At 42.2% G+C, this 20,503-nt stretch overlaps 1 protein-coding gene across 1 annotated transcript in view; it reads right to left on the bottom strand.

Annotated features, from left to right (window-relative positions):
* Positions 1–552: 552 nt before the first annotated feature.
* The window catches only part of LOC104287411 (chromosome unknown open reading frame, human C7orf50), a 36,302-nt gene continuing 16,351 nt past the window's right edge, over positions 553–20,503 (bottom strand). The window contains exons 5-6 of the mRNA XM_009886117.1: positions 5,107–5,188; positions 553–735 (exon numbers count right to left, since the gene is read on the bottom strand). Of these exons, the coding sequence (XP_009884419.1) occupies positions 553–735; positions 5,107–5,188 (265 nt within the window). The remainder of the gene's footprint in view (positions 736–5,106; positions 5,189–20,503) is intronic.

Genomic DNA, 20,503 nt, shown 5'->3' with positions numbered 1-20,503 from the left:
CACAAAGCTGATGGTGTCAGCGTGTGAAGCGCTAACAAGCAGCTGCGTCGCGCAGCCCGTGTTCGACAGACCGAGCGCCGCCATTCCCCAATCCCAGCGACACGCTCCTAGCGCGGGGAGGGATCCCTGCCAGCCGGCCGAGCAAGCGCTGGGCTGGGCGCTCGTTTGAAAAGCTGCCATTGTAAAAAAGACTCCGGGCTTTCTGCTGGTTCCTTTGCTCTTCTTATTAAGAACTGCAAAGCTCCTCTTATTTAACAGTAATTAACAGGGGGAGGTGGAGAAGAAAGAACAGGAAAGAGGGGTTTATTTTTCTAATGGTACACAATAACATTACTTTTAATAGCATGTCTCTGGACCAAATACGTTACGCTTATTTCATCACCTCAAAACACGGTAAATATTTGCAATTGGAGGAAATGATGAGTACAAAATCTGAAAATTTAGTATGAGGATTCCTATTAGAAAATACGTCTTTACAACTCATTTACAGTCTCTGTATCCGACAGCCCATCCTTCTCTCCACCAGACAACCATTCCGACACCAAAATACTCTCAGGACAGCAGCTGCAGGACTTGTCGTATGCGCTCGCACTTCTCCAGCAGGTTTGGGTCTTCTGCATCAGAACCATCCAATTCCTTCATAAAAGCTTCTGCTTTCTGCACAGTTATGTCTCGCGCCCCGCCTTGAAGCCCTTGCAGATAATCCAGTAAAATGGTGAAATACTTGTCGGGAACCTTTAAAAGAAAAAAAAACATGGAAGAAAAACAAACAAACAAAAAAAACCCCTGCTTTATTTCCTTCTCTCTCATTCACAATCATGTCAAAGCATCACCTGAAAGATAATGAGGAGAAGCGCTTGGGCTCTTGCCTTCGCCAACGCCCACCTCCCCGTGGAAAAGCATCTCGCCGAGGTTGACGCTGCCGGGAGGGATGGATGGACCGCGGCGGAGGACTGTCATGTGCTCAGACGGGCAAAGCATCCGAGAGGAAATTCTAAGCAGATGTGCAAATGCTGCTCAGCAAACACAAACGCTCCCTGACAGTGAGCTCAAGGCTGTGAGGGTGGCTGGGATTAAAAAAAACCCACTAGCCAAATTTTTCTCTTGGAAAAAATGTATGCAAACCTTAGTAAATTCAGGAAGAATTGCGTGCACATGTCTGAGGAATGGATTTTGCCGGAATTACCCTCGCCCCCCACCCAAAATGATTTGTTTGCTAAGATGAGATACCACCCACCATCAAGCACTTTGACAGAATGCTTATACAAAGGCATAGAATTTAATTTGAAAGACAAATTGAATTCAGACATATGGAAATAATTTTTAAATCACGCTGCCTAAAACTGATAGGCTCTACCAACATCTCGAGCATTAAAAGCAGTTTAGTCATCTACAGTTGCGTTACCCCCATTCCACTCCCTTTCTAATTAACTAGTCACAGGTTAAATTGTAGCTTATCTGGTACGGCATATGATTTAAATGATCATTACGTCAAATAATCTTGGCAATAACCTAGCAAAGACTTCTGAATGATTTATTCAGTGTTTCAAACCAACCCGTTTCCAAAAGTGTTAGGTGAACAGCTCTACGTTGACGCATCTCAACTTTATGTTGTGTATCTGTGGAACAGGTTTCAGGCAGTAAGAGGATATTTTTGCTGTGAATCAGGAGATGTTAGAATGACCTAATCCTGCAAATATTTTTCTCCATGTTTAACTTTACACATATAACTTTAAAAGGCATGCTCGACATGAGTCAAGTTAAACACATACGTAAGTATTTAAAGGACTGGAGACTAATTATTCGAGGGCTGTTTCAATTCTGCAAAGTATCAACATTTCAGAGAAGACAGAGCTTCAACAGATACTTAATTTACAACTTATTTCTCCATCGACATTTGGCAGTGTAACTTTGATCACTAAAACTTCTATCACTCCAAGAGAAGAGGAAGAAAGACTATTCCAACACCGCCTTCATCAATCAGGGATATTACAAAGTAATAAATCAAAACTAACGTCTGCGTTCAGCCTCATCACTTATGCGCTACGGAAAACCTTCTAATTCTTCACATAAACGCTCATGCGTTAAAGAAACAATACAGATACAAAAAAAATATTAATTTTACAGTGACTAACACCGAAATGGATGAGATATGAAGTGTTGCTACAATATACAAATCAAACACATTTAAACATAGGGAAAACTGTCCATATTTTGGAAACCTTTTTCCTCACAGTAAACTGGTACTAGTAACAGCCAAAAACATTCAGAGACAAATAATTTCAGCATGATAGTGCTCCTTTAACGCAGATGCTCAGTATCGGGTTTTTAAAGCTCAGCAACATTTCTCTGTTTCAAAGCTTGGCCAAATCATCTACATAATTTACACCTCTTGTTCTCAGACCTCATGGCATAGTCATACCTCACTCTGTGGAATTACAGTTATTATTATATCCTTTAAGCAAAGTGCTTGAAGGGGCAATTAAAAGCCTCCTCTAAATTTAGAAATACAAAGTGTGCAGACAGACGTGTGGCTGCCTGAAGCCTTGAAAACATTTAGCATTTGGCCCTAAGGATAAGCGCTCAAGTGTTCGAAAAGTCTGATTTTTTTTCTTTAACACAGCTCTTCGGTTTATTTCAGCGAGACCTTACGCGACAGTACCACGGAGGCACGATAACATCCTATTTCCCCCTAACTGACACACACAATAGTCATAGCAACGACTGGAACACAGAAAGCGCCAGCAAAAAGCTAACGAAATCCAAATTTTAATTCTTCAAAGCAGTACAAGAGCTGAAATTTCAGGGGCTCTTGGCGAGGTTTTACAAGAAGGAACACAATCCTTCTTCTAAGATCAGCTTTTGGGCCGGCTTGAAATTGGATATGAAGATCTCCCACCACGGCTCTGGCAAGTGGAAGTGATGCTCGCGGGATTTTATTATTATTTTATTATTATTCTTTCGTTAAACTGTTTTGACCTTTTCCTTGTTTCTTTTTCTCCCTCACACGCTGACCTTGCCGCTCTTCTCACTGCCTAACGTGCGCTGGGGCCGACTACTAGGGAAATAGCCCAAGGTGAAATAATTACCGGCGTCAGGAAAAGAGGGGGAATGCAGAGTGCTCGGGCTTTTTAGACTTGCCGATGCACACGTATTTTGCAAAGCCAACAGAGCGCTCTGCCGCCGCCGCCGCCGCGCTGCCTTTTCTCAGCTACTCCTGCGGGAGCGTCAGGAACCCCTCCGGGGCTCTGCAGTCCAGAAGCTGGAGACAGCTGATACACTCACTTTCCAAAAATGCCGTGCCAGATGACAAAGATCAACAAATGATGTAGTGTTTATTTTATACGGGATCCTGGAGACGTATGTGCACCGTAGGTATACAGCCTTGGCTCGGGAGCTCTCAGCCAACCACCAGATGGATCTTAAAGGGACTTAAAACACCCTCGTGTTGTAAAGGACTTTAAAACCTCAACTTATTTCTTGCAGAAAGAGGCTTATCGGTACAGGAAACTCAATCCGCTCCTTTGCATGGCTTTTCAGTAGGCATCCAAGTGACACCATGAGATCAAAGATGCGGCTTAGGCAGGAAAGAAACTCATGTCCCCTTTTGTATTTTAGTCATGCTTGGATATCCAACAGATCTGATTCTGTAATGGGCAGGAAGTCGGATTTGGCTATAAAAAAAAAATATTCAAAAGAAGCTGCTCTGCCCTGCCTACAGTCCTGATGAAGAAAGAGACTTCATCATGTGCTTAATTATAAGCACTTGAGCAGTCCTCCTGACTCTACTGAATCTAGATGCAGATGTTAATCATTATCTAAAGCTCATATTCAATGCATCTCTGATGATTAAACTACAAAATGTGTGAATTTAGATAAATCACAGCACTTTCATCAGACTTTAAAAAAAAAAAAGAGAAAGGAAGTCTTATTTCAGCACTGAGAAATAAGGAGTTAAGCTGTATTTTGATACATAAAACAAATGCTACTTACAGTTAATTATTTCCCAGTGTATTTCCACACAAACCCCAAAGTAAACAGGTAAAAGAGTAAAAACATCGTTCTGCCTGTAAAACGATTTCTAGGTAGCTCTAAAGAGCAGACATTGATTTTGAAAGGTTGATAAAGACTTTTAAAGGAGAAACTTAAAAATAGAAGACAGTGCAAACAACCCAGATACCTACAATCAAATTTGCATTCTGCAACTAATCCTCCTAAATTATTACACTGTGTGAACGTTTTTGCCTTCAGGAAACTCTGCTTTTAGTTACCTGGTTCTCTAAAAGCACTTTTAATCGTTAAAAGGTAACACCCTATGTCAGGTGATTGGCTTAAGAGCTGCTGAGTAATTTGGGTCAGGAAGATTGGTATGCTCAAACATTTCAGTGCACACACAGTATCAGCAAAAACTAACTGAATGTCAACTAAATGAATCAATAAGCAAGGCGCTGTGCAAACGGCCAGATGTTTGTTCTCTTGCACAACGCACGGAATGCCCTCAAACCCCCGCTCGGTACCACCATGGGCAGACGCTTATTGGAAATTCAATCTGTGTTGGGTTGTTTTTTTTTAAGTTCTGGAATGACTGGATTTCGGTAAGGATGGAAGGTTAGCTTCTGGTTACGCTTTATGCTTTTTACAATCAACATCAGGATTCACTTATATTTTAATGAGAAAGCTATTTTAACATCTTAGCAATATGGCCGTACATCTCATACGGAGCCAGAGAGCGCTGAAGCGATATGAGAATCCCGGTTTACACTATTGGGTTCCGCATTCAGATATTCAGATTAAGGCTATGACTCAAATTCTCAGCAATCTCCAGATTCATATAAAACATGAATCTGCTCTATTTATGCTTGATATATGTCAAGCATAAAAATCTAGCATACACAGGAGAATGATCATCGACAAAATAAAAAGATTAATTCCAAGCAATTCAGCATTTTGGTTAAAAACAAAGTAGTGGATTTATAAATTATTAAACAATGATTAGAAAAGTGCATGGCTACTACTAGCAAATTGTGGTGAATAAAGAATAGCTGCAACGCATGTATAAAACTTTGTATCGTGTTTGTTCTGAGAAAAAGCGGCGTTCATACAAACCTTCTCTTTATCATACATGTGCAGGAGAAGCCAGGTTTGTCTTGTCTTTTGAAACTTCCATTCCCCCGGGTTTTCAGACCAGCTGTAGGAAATTTAAAAGGGAAAAAAAAATGCTGAAATGACATACAGTGTGTTCAAAACACTCATTATTCATCAAATATTTGCTACACTGACTCCACGTGACTTTGCACCCCCGACACGGAGTCCCACAACGCTGGGTGAACGGGACACCAGCACACACTTCATACACGAGGGACGGCGACCTGGCGTGGCACAAAAAGTGCAAAAAGAGTATAGGAAGACATTATGTAAGAAAAGAACGTTACAAATTTTCATCAGAAAGCACTGATCCCTTGAAGTTAAAAAACAAATCCCATTCCTCAGCTTTGACCACTCCTTTACGAGAGGTCATTGCCCTTATTTGAGCCACGACATCCGAGCGCCCCAAATCCCAAACCCCAAATCCCCCAGCTGCAGGGCTGCCTGCGTGTTTGGGGAGGTGGAGCGGAGGAGGAATCACGGTTGGGTTTCAGAAAGTTGGTATGTCACAACAAACCGAAATTCCTATAAAATTAAACAGCCTCTGGAGGACTGGAAGGAGCGACTGGTTCCAGAACGGTCACCTCCGCAACGGCCGAAGCCCATCCCGGGGCAACTCCTGCCTGTCCAGAGCAGAGAAAACTCATCGTTCGGGACCATGTGTTTTAAGGCTTGGATTTGCCTAAAGGTGTGACTTAAATCTTGACGTTTACAGGATAGAAAAATGCTTTTTATGTCTCCCTCTCCCCAGGAATTCAGATTCCAATATTCAGCTCCAAACTTCAGGCTGCTTCAATACTGTTAAAAGTGAGCGGGTAGAACAAATGATTAACATCTGCAAATGTTCTCTGACTGTTTAGCGAACACATTTTTAAATATGCAAAATTTTAGGCTGGGTTACAATGGCACATTTATCTACACCTTGAACATGATTTTAAAGCTGGTATATTCAGTTTTAGATGAAGAAGCAGACATTTATTTCTATAAACAAATGAGCAAACTAGCAAATCTCACTATAAAATTAAGACTGCTCTTTAAATAATGCGCTTGAAAATTAGCATCTTAACATGTACAAAACTTGTCAGTACACTGAAATATCATTTAAAGATCCAGAAGAAAATACATGAGGAGAAAACCCAGAGCATTTTACACTTATTTGATTTTTCTCTAAAGAAAAACAAGTCTCCAGAGGGTAGCAGACAAGATGTCTTTAATGTTCCGGCTTGTTTTACGCAGCAACAGAGAGCACAGAAATCAATTGAAAAGCCAGCTGGGTATGAGAATTAGTATTGTTTAAACACTGTCAAGTCTAATAAAGCAAAAGAGTCCTCATATTCGGTGAATGCTGCACCAGCAAATACATTGTTCAGTCAATTTAATGAAAGAGAAAAAAAACGAGACCACAAATTTGTACAGAAGAGTTTCATGGAAGTCTCTGCAGAAAACCCAAAAGAAAAAAAATCATTGTCTTGGCTTTCAAATTCAGGATAAAGACAAAGTAGCAAAAACTCGTTAGGGTTATCACTAACTAAACTCAATAAAAACGTCTGTAACCAACCTGTAAGGTAAAAATCAGACAAATAACAGTAAACCAGGAAGGGCAGACAAAACACTAATAACCACAATATATCGTATATTACATGCTGAAATTATACCCACAAATGAACTAATTTAGAGGCCTTTTCTGGGATACTGTCAATAAAAAGGCAAAAGTTTGCAAAACAAATATTGCACAAAAGCAGGAGCCCCAAAGCTGACTGCCAAAAGTTACAGAATCAAATAAAAAAAATATTATTCTGGGGAAACCATCCTTCTCCCATCACCACCAACCTCGAAACCAAAGTACTCGCAAGATAAAGGTCATTCAGCCCTCGGTGTCACTTGCCTTCGCAGCAAGGTGCCCAACTGGGCAACGGCGACTGTGAACATTACACCACGTGTAAGGCGAGGAGCCCCCAGAGAATGGCAGAAAAAGGGCTTTTCTTGGGGTTGCAGCTTGTGGGGCAAGCTACTTGCTCGTCGGTACCCAATTTCTCTGTTTGCCAGGCAAACGCAGGCGCTCCTAACTGAGAAACTGGAACTTCTGCAGGAAGTGACGTAACTTCTAGAAGTCCTTCCAAAAAAAAAGGCAACAAAGATGGTGCTTGCCGTTGAAAGAAACCCGTTCTTTTATGAGGTTCATCCTTCTGCACAATTACATGGAAGATGTTATACGAAACGCTGACTATTTGCACGGTGCAGAGAAGGAGGTGAGCTTAAAATTCTTTTTTACGTTAAATAAGCCTGGAAACAGTTTACATTATAAACTTTGCAAGGCGAGAAGAACAAGCCGAATGACAGATCTGTGACCGCATCCTGTGAAAACAGTCCCTCTTCTAATGAAAACCTTTAGCACGTGTTTTTATTTCTTTAAACTACACTATGTATTTAAACATTTGTGATTATATTCATTGGTTAGACGCACCGCGTCGTACCCTGAATACTTTATTCTCTGCTAATTTTACGTTTCTGTCACTTACGCTACACCTGAGTACTGCTAGGCATGAACTTGAAAAAATACAGCCTGATTTCACGAATCTCCTATAAAGCTATACGATGTTAAAATATCTTTACTACCTAGTTTATAAACAACTGAGACCAACAAATGAGTGCACCATAAGGTTAATTGCTCTTATTAGTCTATTACCAAAACCATATGCTCTCTTCTACATGTTAAGGCAAGTCATTCTACTCCCGCATCTCAGATCCCACGTTGACTTTCACGCCAGGGAATTCTCTTGTAGAAACAAACAAAAGTTTCAGCTAGTCTTCCCGAAAAGTTTCACTCTATATACGCCATAATAATTCATATAAACAACAAATACTTTAACACAATCAACCACAGAAAGTACGATTGTGCCCAATTTAGCATCAGAGCCTCACGAACGGTTTCTTTTGGTTTGCACTCTGCCCTGTGAGAACCAAACGCTAAATGGGAATGGTAAAAAAAAATAGTATTTCTCTTAATAGACTATGGGCATACTCAGATTTTTAGAAAATGCTCCCAAGTTCATAACTGGCACTCTATCCACGGTTGCATCAATTCCCGTTTCTCCCCCTTCAGGGAAACGGTCCCTCTCTTGACCTCAATTCCTATCGAACCGTGGGCAAAACACTCATGATAATGGATGCGCAGCCTTTAAGACAGATAACGTGGCAGCTGCTCCCTGTAATGGGACCCCCCAACAGTTATTAAAATAAAAGTTTTCCACTGATTGCTATGACCATGACAGCTTTTTTCCTACTCCTGTGACAGCTTTAAAACCTATGGAAAGTAGCACTCCGTGACAAAGTGAGAGGAGTATCTCCTTTTATCAGAATGACGTAATTAGTACATTTTTAGAAATGTTCAACTTTTCAGCTACAAAAATTAAAGCTCTGTACCAGGAGAGAGGGCTCAGTTTGCTGTTTACATGCAGACAAGCTTCCTTGACATACTACAGCAGCAGAAAAGGCTTTTCCTTTGAGTGATTACATATACAGGGTATGACCAACCACGTTATGGTTTAAAAAAACTTCTTATAGACAATCACAACCTCTTGCACAGTTTGAATTAATTTGGTAGCCTTTAGAAGTATCTATGTCCAGATCTATTATCAACTATGGAATTGGATGAAAAATATATACATGTAGAACATGTATTTTTCCAGTATGCCTCGAGCTAATTTTCAGTATATGGTACAAACACTAATTGCCTTCTTTACACAGTTAATGTTTCAATCTTTCTTACGAGCTCTAGCTCATTGAAAAAACACATTGGTTGATTTTAGTTAAAGAGAACTTTTATGTTTGTACAAATGATCTTCCCAAAGGCTTTGAAATTGAAGATACAGAGGCAACGAATCGAACGAATCACGCGGCTTAGGGAATTTTACATTTGGGCTTTTGGTTTCCAGCATGAGAGTCTCATGTGAAAAAGCCGCCCAAGATTCTCACCGGTCTACCTCATACATGACTTTTCAGTCTCTACATTAAAGTAATCTGGCACAAATCTACTCCCAAACCATGGGAATCCGGGCAGCACCAGCAGGCGAAGAGAAGACACCTGGCAGCGAGCATGGCAGAGCGCTCTCTGGGACATCCCGGAAGAAAGAGAAGGGAAGGGAAAGTAGTCAAATTGGTTCCAGAAACACAGTAAGAGAAAAACATTATTATTGTTACAAATTGGATTCAGGAAGACAACACAATGCATCTGCTGAGAGTACTGGCCGGGACCAAACCCTGCGAAGCTGTCACAATTACTAAATAATCCCCTACGTGTAGAAAAGCACTACGCTGAGAACCAACCATTTTACTCCTTCAACTGAAAAGATTATTGGGTAGGAGACAAGTCTTAAAAAAAACGGGAAGAAATAAAGCCATGTGACTGCTGATAACCTTCCAGAAGACAGGAGAGCACTGCCACAAGGGCATCTGCACATAATTCTGGGCCATTGACCGTTCAGCCCACCTCAGAGACACCTTCCAGCCCGGATAGCTATCCACGGGAAAGCACACTGCCACCAAATCTGAATTCCTCCAGCATACAGCCCAGGTTTGGCATCAGGGAATTCATCTGAAAGGTTTCTCCAGACCTGAGGACCAGGTGAACGTGGAGCCTCCTCTTGCTCTCCTGTGATTTACGCCTCCCTCTCTCCAGCTTCACTGAATCTCCAGGGAGGGACAGAGTGGTGGATCTGGTTGATTACACCATGTTCAAGGCTACACTGAAAAGATTTATTTGAAGCGTTAAAAGCAGTGTACTGCCAACACTATACAAAAATTGTCACATTCCTCTTGCCCCATTTATCTGGGGACTTTGCTGTTTGAATCCACTTGGTTATTCATCAGCCTGAAACCTGTCACTAAGCACACAGAATCATAGAATCACAGAAGGGTTTGGGTTGGAAGGGACCTTGAAGATCATCCAGTCCCACCCCCTGCCCTGGGCAGGGACACCTCCCACCAGCCCAGGTTGCTCCAAGCCCCGTCCAACCTGGCCTTGAACACCTCCAGGGATGGGGCAGCCCCAGCTTCTCGGGGCAACCTGCCCCAGGGGCTCACCACCCGCACAGGGAAGAATTTCTTCCTCATATCTCATCTAAATCTCCCCGCTTCCAGTTTGAAGCCATTCCCCCTCGTCCTATCACTCCATGCCCTTGGAAAAAGTCCCTCCCCAGCGCTCCTGTAGCCCCTTTAGGGACTGGAAGGATCACCTATGTTCTTCCACACGCCCCACACGGAAGGCTGAACAGAAGTTACAGCACATGATTAAGGCTTGCAGGAATCAAGTTAAGCACTTTATTCCCCAAGCGCTCTGCAAACGGTGCAGAAGGCATCATTCACTCACTGCCCTATCCGTGAAACGCGTCTGCAAACGGTGCAGAAGGCATCATTCCAGCACTCACTGCCCTATCCGTGAAACGCAGATAACTGATGCTTCCTCAATAAAGAACCACCATACTCAAAAAAATTCCCTTAAGGGCATTTGAAGCCTTGCTGAAACACTTGGCACTCAAGTGTCTCGCTGTAATATTTCGCAATGCAATGCATACAATAGCAGCGCCTTTCAAATACCACGCACTTACGTTTAGGACAAGCCCACTGCCCTTGCAAGGACTGAATTTGGAAGCTCTGAATACTGTTCCCAGGTCATTTCCGCAGTGGCTGTAGCACTACCCATGGCCAAGAGGTGAGCACAGGAACCCGGCACCTCACCGAGGCCCCTGGAACCACGGGAAGAAGAATGGAGCGAGCAGAAATTTGGCATAAACTCACTCCTGTGGGAAAAGAGCCATCTTACGGATGGAGTTTTTATATGGATATATAAAAAATATATGGATGTGGATGGAAGTTTTATATATGCCCTATAGTGCACATACTGAACTAGGAATAATAATTTTTTGTCCAGTTATAACACATACAATTGTTTAATGGGAAATGTAAAAGTGTTTAGTTTATCGGGGGTATTCATAATTTCTTCTATTTCTCTCAGAGGCATTTAAAAAAAAATACTTCTAAAAAGACAGTTTTTGAATATCTGTCTTAGTCAATACCTGCATGTGCAGAAAGCCGCCTTGCAGTGCGCTTCAGTGCTCCATGTAAGGTAAGAGGAAATCTTATTTCAAGTGTGTGTGATGCTGATTTTCCTCATTTGGAAAAAAATATCCAAAATCTAAATAGATTTTCACAGACTTGACCGGAATGGCTGTAATTAAAATCTTAGACACACTACCCTATGGTTGGACTCAAGATATCAATGTAAGAGAGTCATAGCCTTTATTTTTAACTGTGTTTTTCTCACGTTATGGATGACTCTGTTTATCTTCCAACTCTAGTTCCTGGAGAAAGTTAATATATTTATACTGATATTCTCAAATCCAGTTTGCAAGCTAATTAAATTATGACTCAGATAAAGGTTTTCCTTATTTTCCTGGAAGAGAAGAGACTCTAATTGAGCTCTTTTGCCAGAAGAAAACGTTCTAAAATTGTCAACAGATTTTAGAACCAGTGCCACATTTTTGGTTGAAAATCCTGGCACCACTTCTCAATCTGTGGTTTCAAAACAATTTTTAATATATTCTTCCATCTGGTTTAGACGCAGCATAATGACTAAAGACGTGAAAAGGAGAGGGGAGGAAGCTTTTTTTTTTCTTTTTTTTTTTTTTTTTTAGATTTAGGAATCACACATGCAGGAAGAAATAAACGTGCTTTTTAGTGTCCCATTTTTGTTCTGATGTCCAATATAAGGACAGATTGTATCTGATTGTATCAGTACAGCAAACTACACAGGTCACGGAATTTTCTTAGAAAGTATTTATAAAGCAAAAGGAAAAGGCCTTTGTGCCTTAAAGCAAAGCTTTGATTAAATCTACATAAAATGTTTATCACGGCATATCTTTTATTATATGTACTTTCATCACTTGCCATTATTTGTAACGTTTTATATTATGTTTGCATCCTGAAGCTTCAGCCAAGCTAGAAATCCCCTTCCTCCCCCACTATAGGCACTGTTCAAACGCAACGTGAGACGTTCCCTTGAAGAGCTTCGAGTATAAACAGATGAGACACATGATAAGTGGAAAGGAAAGTTGACCCAGAAAACTCTAACAATGCCTCAAAATCACAGAGCAGGTCATCAGCAGCGCCTCTATCCTTCAAATATGGTACAATACACGTAGGGTACCTTCCTGTGATTCAACTTGTCAACTTGCCATAGACACCAACCTACCTGCAGATGCCAAGACCATCCCGCTTGGATGGAAAGGAAAAAAAACCTTTATAATTCTTTTTCTAGTACAGTTATTTGGTTGCTGGTATCTGTATCAGCCTGCCTGCAGCAAAATTGCATTTTGATCTGAAAATTTATATAGCAGTAATAATACGCTGAGAACTTTCTGTTGTTTTCAGTAATAACAAAAAGGTCGGCAGTGGGCTCGAAAGACGACAGCGAATATTACTATATTGCTAAGCTAAACGTGTTTTTTATTTTACATACATTCATAAAAAGAAGACAAAGCGGGACCTGAATTATCACAGAAGAAGAATAAAACCCAGAATTTTGAGCCCTTCGCAGCCAATCTGTTCTGCTCCTGCAAGGAATATACAACTAAGCGCTATCCCAGCGCTGTGCTGAAGCCCCATCTCCTCTCCAGATGTCCAGTTTTTCTTGCACTTAATTCTGGTCACACTGATGCCCGGACCAGAAACAAGGGAAAGGCAAAATGAAAACAACTGTTATGCCTCCCTCCCATGAAGAACATGCTGGGGGGTACGAAGAGATAAAGAGGGCCCCATAGTCTGCATGAAAATCATCTAAGAAGCCAGCTGCAAGTAAAATCATTTTCAAAAGTTGGCAACAATCCATTTATATAAACACTTTCTGATGATCAGATGAGGGATACGCTACCAGACCCAGAAAAAACAAATATGGTCACTTGTCTTCTGTCTTACCGTTACACCACGGAATGTCCAACTGTGGGGCAGAACACTCCTGCCAAGGCGTGGATTCAAGCTTAGTTGCGACCAGTAGTTCATTTTCATTGCTTTTTAAATTTTAAATCAGCTTTTAAAACTTTTAAAGATTCTCCCTCCTAGCATCTCAAAGAAGAAAAGAATAACAGAAGAGATTAAACAATTAAGAACGAATGAAAAAGTTAATTTCTTAAATTAATTTCAAAGGAGGGATGTGAAGAGCATGTAGATTGAAATGAGGCTGAAATCAGTGCTTGTGACTCTGTAATTCCATGTTGTTGAGAGAAAACTAAGTTCTGGGGTGGTTCTCGGCTAGAGCAAATAATCACTGCATTTTACTGCTCCCCAGGATAAGCGATGCAAGTCCTTTCAGGTGAGATCTACAAGATTCAATTCTACTGTTCAGTGCCACAAACTACCACACTAACACCTCGTCGTGGGTAGTGGAGCATTACTATACCTTAATCTTGCTCTGGGTGTCAATACAAAAACATTCTATAGTTTCAGCAGTGCTGGGTCCTACCTACAGTGGCTACACTTAGAATATTGCCGTGATAGTGAAAGAAGAATTGGACAAGTTACAAAAAACTGCTATGAGAAGTAAAGTATGTACTAGTGTAATTAAAAACATCTGTATAATTTTAAGGCCTATCTCAAACCTAGCAATGATTTAAAAAACAAAGCCCCAAGCAAATAAACAAACAAAAATGAACCAAAAAACCCCTTTTGGCTTTTAATAAGAAAACACCAGCAATGTATGAAAGTGTCATAGCTTTCCGTATAGTGATGCGGAGTGAAAATGCTGGAAGAGAAACCAATTTAATGAGAAAATGTATCGGTGAAAGTTTTTGAAGAAGGATAAAGAAATGACCACTTGGAGAAGGATGTGAATACTGAAAATGCTGCCTGATCGATTCTGCTTTGAACCAGCCAGGATGCCAAAGTGCCAATTTATTGCTCAGTACATTGAGGTGAAAGTGCGTGTTATTCAGTTACCGTGCAAGCGATCACGCTATTTCAGGAAGCCCTGCAGCTACAAAGCCATGCTGGCACCCTGCGAAGGTGTCTAATCCAGCTGGGCCTCTCATCAGCAACGCTGCCGAAAATGCGTTGCTTTTTTTGTAACCAGATGTCTTTAATTTAACTTCAGGTTGGCTGTTTCTGTGCTGTTTCTACCTTTGCAAAGACCTAACGGACTTCTACAGCCAACAAGATCAGAAGTGCTCTTCTGCAGTTCCAAACTCCAGAGTAACGTTCGACTGTAACACGGAAAAGCAATGCTCTCTCGTTACGCTAACGAGACACCTACCCGCGCCGAGGCCCATCGCCGTGCACATCCTTCCTTTCTGACTCTCAGTGTCCAGGACATCCAGCCCCAGTTGCAGGGAGCCAACTCGCCTCCTTCCCTCTCCACAAGGTTCAAATCCAGCTCATGCAGACGTCCCGACAGGGCTTCCCTGCATCCTTGAGGAAAAGGAGCTGCTCCAACCAGGAGCTGCTCCAACCACGGTGTGTGGTCTCGAGGAATTTGGGGGGTGCCAGCAGTGCAACCCCACCTCTGCGATCTGTTGGACTTTGGCGGGCTGAGTGCCAGCAGCATCGCTGAAGAAGTACCTCCCATGTCCTCTCCTTGCTTGACAAGCGGAGACACTCACGCTGACAAATAGCTGGCCTCAAACTGTCCCACCATGCTGCCCAGGGGCTCCAGCTGGAGCCTCCAGGAAAGGAGAAATCCCTCCTCAAAGGGATGCTGGTGCCCGTGCTGTAGGACTGGGCCCTCACCGTGTAGACAGCGCTGGTCTCTTCTGGTGACAATATTCCGTAGGCACGTAGAAAACATCCTGGATTGTCAAATTCTTTCCTACCCCCTTTACTTACCCGAGTTCTTTTAGGACCGTACTGCAGAACAGATAATTATTCTCTTGGATGCCAGCCCCAGGTGCACTGTTGCAGAAATTACGTTTGTGGGCTTGTTGTTTTTTTTTTTAAACGAAATCCAAGTATTTCTGTTGCTGGCTAATTAGGCACAGCTCATCTTTGTTCCAGGAAGTCCCACGCAGCCCTCTTCAAATCACCCATCGCATAGATGGCTTTTGCAGTGCATCTGAGAGGACACCGCATTTGGGGTTATTCTGGACCAATCACAAGAACATATATAGAAGCTTTCAAAAAAAATAACAACCGACCCGTCACGCACCTTTGTCATTTTTTACATCCCAGTTTGGCCATCCCACGGCTGCGTTCATTAGGAAGTACGGCAGAGGCAGAAGGAGAGAGTCTTGCAGACCCTTGGCCATTTGGATCTCTGACGTTGTAACCAGCACCTACAGAGTGATTCACTCTTCTTTTTACAGAAGAGTTTTAAAAAGGGACAAGGCGATGAAAATATCAAGATCCCCCTAAAAGTGTACAGCAGTTGACAGCCCACTCGCGGTTTCTGGATTTGGCCGGTACGTTCAGGCATCTCTCACTGCATAATAAAACCCGACGGTGCGCTACGGTATTCAGGACAGCGTCAGATTCTCCTCCTCTAACACCCTGTGATGTGCACTGCCCGACTAAGATTTCGAGTAATCTACGCTTAAAGACACTGATCTGCCGATTACTGCTTCCTGCAAATGGCTCTCACTCCAATTCGATTTTATTCGTATAAAAGTAATTACTAATACCTTTTTGGGCATCATCATACTAATAAATGTGTGAAGGAGGAGACGAGTTTTATTAAGGATCCAGTTTTATTATTTCAAAAATATTGCTTGTTATTCTAACTCTGGCTAGGAAGCCTTGACAGCTCCCTGGAGCTAATTGATTAATAATCATTGCCAACTGCATTTTAAATTTTAATTTTGGCTTTGGCTGACTAGACTAAACGATTCCCTAGAGCTACGAAACTACTCTCCTCTCTTTTGAGTATTTGGGCACTGGATGAATAGTTTAAATGTGTTTGAGGAAGTGAGCAGCAGTGTTAATTCTCCTACAGCTGAATTTTATGACACAGAGAAAACATAAAACCTTCCTTTCGCATTTCTGCCATGTCAAAAACGTCGCCTGAATGGGAGAGGATGGGTGAGTAGAAGATGGCTTTTTGGAAAGCCGGCAGAGGGTTAAGGGTGGGCTGTCCGGGCTCGGGGAGCAGAGCCAGGGGAGAGCAGACTCCGGCCGGGAGGAAAGAGCAACGCTCCACACTCACTGCAAACGCTATTTTATTCAAATAATCTCAATAACCCCTGCAATCTGCTGGTAGTTTAAAAACATCAATAGACACTTTGCTCTAATACCCATATGTGAAATAGGTCATTTTAATTACGCTGGGTTTATTTGGCCTGAGTAGTGCACAAGTTTCATCCAAGACTAATGGAAGGGGCCAAAGCGATGGTGTGACGTGCTGAGCGCTCGGGACTCCCGTGAGCAATGAAGGTGTCCGTCTGCCCTCAGGATACGGTCCTGAAGCAGCCTGGCCTGTTATCACAGACTTCTGCCTCTGAATCCCCCTAACGTATCTTACAAGGGTTCCAAAAGTCATTTCAGATGAAATAATATATTAAAGCTGCTTAATTATTTGATTAGATGCAACCTCCTTTGTATATTACCATGGACAGATGAAAGCTGGATCTCAACAAGAAATATCTAATGACTACATTTAATAAACTGTTAAGAAAATTCATTTATACTAGATTTTATTTTACGGGAAATGAGAGTCATTAAGAAAGGATGCATTAAATTTTCTTAACTAGATTTGGAAAGAAAGATGTTATTTTACAGGAAAGAAAATCAGGCAAAGAAACCTTAACTATTTTTACCCCAATATTTATGGACTTAACACACGTAATCTAGTTTTCCCCACCTGAGGAAGTGCTTTACAGCACTAAGGTTAATTAGAATCATAGAATCATAGATTCGTCCAGGTTGGAAGGGACCTTGAAGATCATCGAGTCCAACCATCAACCTGCCACTGCCAAACCCACCACTGACCCATGTCTGCCAGCACCACATCTGCCCCTCTGTTAAACACCTCCAGGGATGGCGACTCCACCACTGCCCTGGGCAGCCTCTTCCAGTGCTTGACAATCCTTCCGGGGAAGAAATTTTCCCTAATATCCAAACTAAACCTCCCCTGGTGCAACTTGAGGCCATTTTCTCTTGTCCTATTGCTTTTTACTTGGGAGAAAAGACCAACCCCCACCTCGCTACAACCTCCTGTCCTGGTTTGAGCGACACAGGACTAATTTCTCTTCTGATGCTTGGGAGGATGGCACTTCTAGAAGATTAGTGTCTTAATGTGTGAAAATATTTACTTTGTAACCAGCTATGGTGTGTGGGTTTCAAGGTCTCAGTGTTTCTGAGCTCTCCAGGTGCAGGGATGAGGAGGAACGAGACCCGGACACTTGACCCAAGCTAGCCAACAGGGTAATTTCATAGTTGGCCTTCTTGGCCCCCTGGGCACACTGCCGGCTCATGTTCAGCGGCCGTCCACCAGCACCCCCAGGTCCTTCCCCACCGGGCAGCTTTCCAGCCACTCTGCCCCCGGGCTGTAGCGTCCGTGGGGTTGGTGTGACCCAACGCAGGACCCGGCACTTGGCCTTGTTGAACCTCACACCATTGGCCTCAGCCCATCGATGCAGCCTGGCCAGGTCCCTCTGTAGAGCCATCCTACTCTCCAGCAGATCGACACTCCCACCCAACTTGGTGTCATCTGCAAAATTACTGAGGGTGTACTCGATCCCCTCGTCCAGGTCATTGATAAAGATATTAAACAGAACAGGCCCTGGGGAACACCACTTGTGACCGGCCACCAACTGGATATAGCTCCATTCACCACCACTTTCCGGGCCCGGCCATCCAGCCAGCTTTTTACCCAGTGAAGAGTACACCCATCCAAGCAACGAACAGCCAGTTTCTCCAGGACAATGCTGTGGGAAACAGTGTCAAAGGCTTTACTGAAGTCCAAGTAAACAACATCCACAGCCTTTCCCTCATCCACTAAGCTGGTCATCTTCGCACAGAAGGGGGAATTACTGCTAATGCAATTTGTAGCTGTGACAACATCTATGTGAAAATTTATGAGGAATCTTAAAAATCCTACTGAAAAAATTATAAATAAATAAAAGCAAACTAAACTTTGGAAAAAATCAATTCACCACGAATGCATGGGAAGCTTCCTCAGGCACATGAGAACAAGTCATCTTAAGAGCCACCGATCTCATCCAATACAAGACCATATGCAGGAGAAAAATCTTATATATGTGACCGAAAATAAAAGTGCTGACTGTAACCTCCAGCTGGCTAACTCAGGAATTTTCATTCCTAGTTTTATCAGCAGCAATAAAGTGGAATGAAGCTGCTCTGACGATTTGCAGCCCGACTACAAAGGACCACAACTGCAAGGAGCTCCCAACCATGGAAGACAGAAACCTCTCCCAGAGCAGCTGGAAGGGTTTGGAATGTGAGTCCATACATTGCACACCCACCCAGAGGTTAGTACAGTTGCTGGTGGCCTTTAGGAATGTCTCGAGATGCCCCTACAGAAAAAAATCCACGCAAACTCCTCCTTCAAAATAAGGACCTGAGAAAAATCCTACAGGTCTGTTGGGACCAGACGTTGGTGTAGGGCCAAAGAAAACGGAGCCTGTGTTCAGATGAGAAGAAAGTTATGTCCAGTTCCCCGCCTGCCACTTGCTTGAAAGGAGACCTTTGGATAGTACAAGGACTCTGGTGAGTCACAATCTTCATCACTGTTTAATCTATCCATCTGAAAAATGGGGTAATACAACAATTTCTCAAAAGCTGTCATAGCAAGAGCGGATAAATTAGTGTCAAAATATTTTTAATTTATTTTGTCAAAACACAGTCATGATAAGCTATCAAGAAAGGTATTATGGAAAAGCAACTTACCATTACTATGATGGGGAGAAGATAAAGAAAATATTTTTAAAAAAACAAAAATAAAATTCCCTTTAAAGACGAGGACGGTTAGTCGATAACATATTTTTCAGCTGATCCTGTAAATGATGGATGTCAGATGAAAGGATTTGTGAATTCATGTTAATGATGCTATTAAATACAGTATTTCCCTATGAGAATGTTCGAACCAAATGCCCAAGTAAATATTTTGACAGCTTTGTTTCACACTGAAAAAATGGTAGAAGCGCAAAGAGACAGAAGGTTTCAAAGTAAATCACTCTGCAGCTTTTGCTGAAATATGCTTTGAGATGTGTACTTGTGACCTTCCATAAAATTAATTCAAAGATTTAGAAAGGAGAATTATTTGATTTGGAACCATAAAGCGGCATTAGAGTTTCCTAATCTATTTCTCCCTTTTTGTTAACTATAGTGACCATTTATGGTTATGGAAATGAGAAAAAGAAATCTCTTTCCTCTGTCATAAACTAAATAGGACCATGAGCAGATCTGGAATGACAGAACAGCTTCTGACTCTGACTGAGAAAAATTCAGCGTGGACATGGGCTTCCCTTGCTTGCTGCTCTTAAGCCTTACATCAGCGCTAAGCCAAGGGGTAGGGAAGCTATTCCAAACTCATTCCCTGTGGAAAGGAGTTTATCCAGAACAATATGAATAGCTAAACGCTAAGAGGTTTGGTTCAGGGAAAGTGGTGTTAGTGCAGCTGCTTTCCCAAAGCTCGGCTGAATGAGTTCCATCATGAGCATTTACCAGCAGGGCTGGAAAATGGAGCAATGGCTGATGTTCCTACAACCTCCTACTTCTGAATGAGTTGAAAATACCACAGAGATACCTGCAACATCTGAGAACTTCCACTTACAAATAGGCTTAAAAGTCTTAAACCCCAACGTTTCAGAATCTTCAAAGCACCTGTTTTGTCTCCAGAGAGCAGAGCTGCTTACCCAGCAATCCAGAAATGGCAAAGCACACTCAAAAATATTTGTAAGTACCGAGATGCTTCAAAACTTGGTACACCAGCATGGAGAGGACTTCCGAGAAATGAGTGAAATTATTAAAAAAAAAAAAAAAAAAAGTAATTCTGTCCATCTGGAACATTTCCAGGATATTATTACAGATACCCAGAATATACTCCTATGGTTCATTTTCTTCCCAGAAATTCTTGGTAAAAATAGCTGAGATTGGCTCTGAGCTACTTAAAGTTGGGTTTTTTTTCTTACTTCTGGTTGCTGTTTTTAGAATGTAGTAAATAATACTATTATTTGTCAGCATGAGTTTTAACTTTATCAACAGTACTGCGTCCTGCACTTGGGTCACACCAACCCCACGGACGCTACAGCCCGGGGGCAGAGTGGCTGGAAAGCTGCCCGGGGGAGAAGGCCCTGGGGGTGCTGGTGGACGGCCGCTGAACATGAGCCGGCAGTGTGCCCAGGGGGCCAAGAAGGCCAAC

Source organism: Charadrius vociferus, unplaced genomic scaffold (assembly GCF_000708025.1).
Source record: "Charadrius vociferus isolate BGI_N301 unplaced genomic scaffold, ASM70802v2 scaffold430, whole genome shotgun sequence".
Taxonomy (NCBI): Eukaryota; Metazoa; Chordata; class Aves; order Charadriiformes; family Charadriidae; genus Charadrius; species Charadrius vociferus.
Note: the sequence above shows the minus strand (reverse complement) of the source record. Positions and strands in the feature narration are given on the sequence as shown.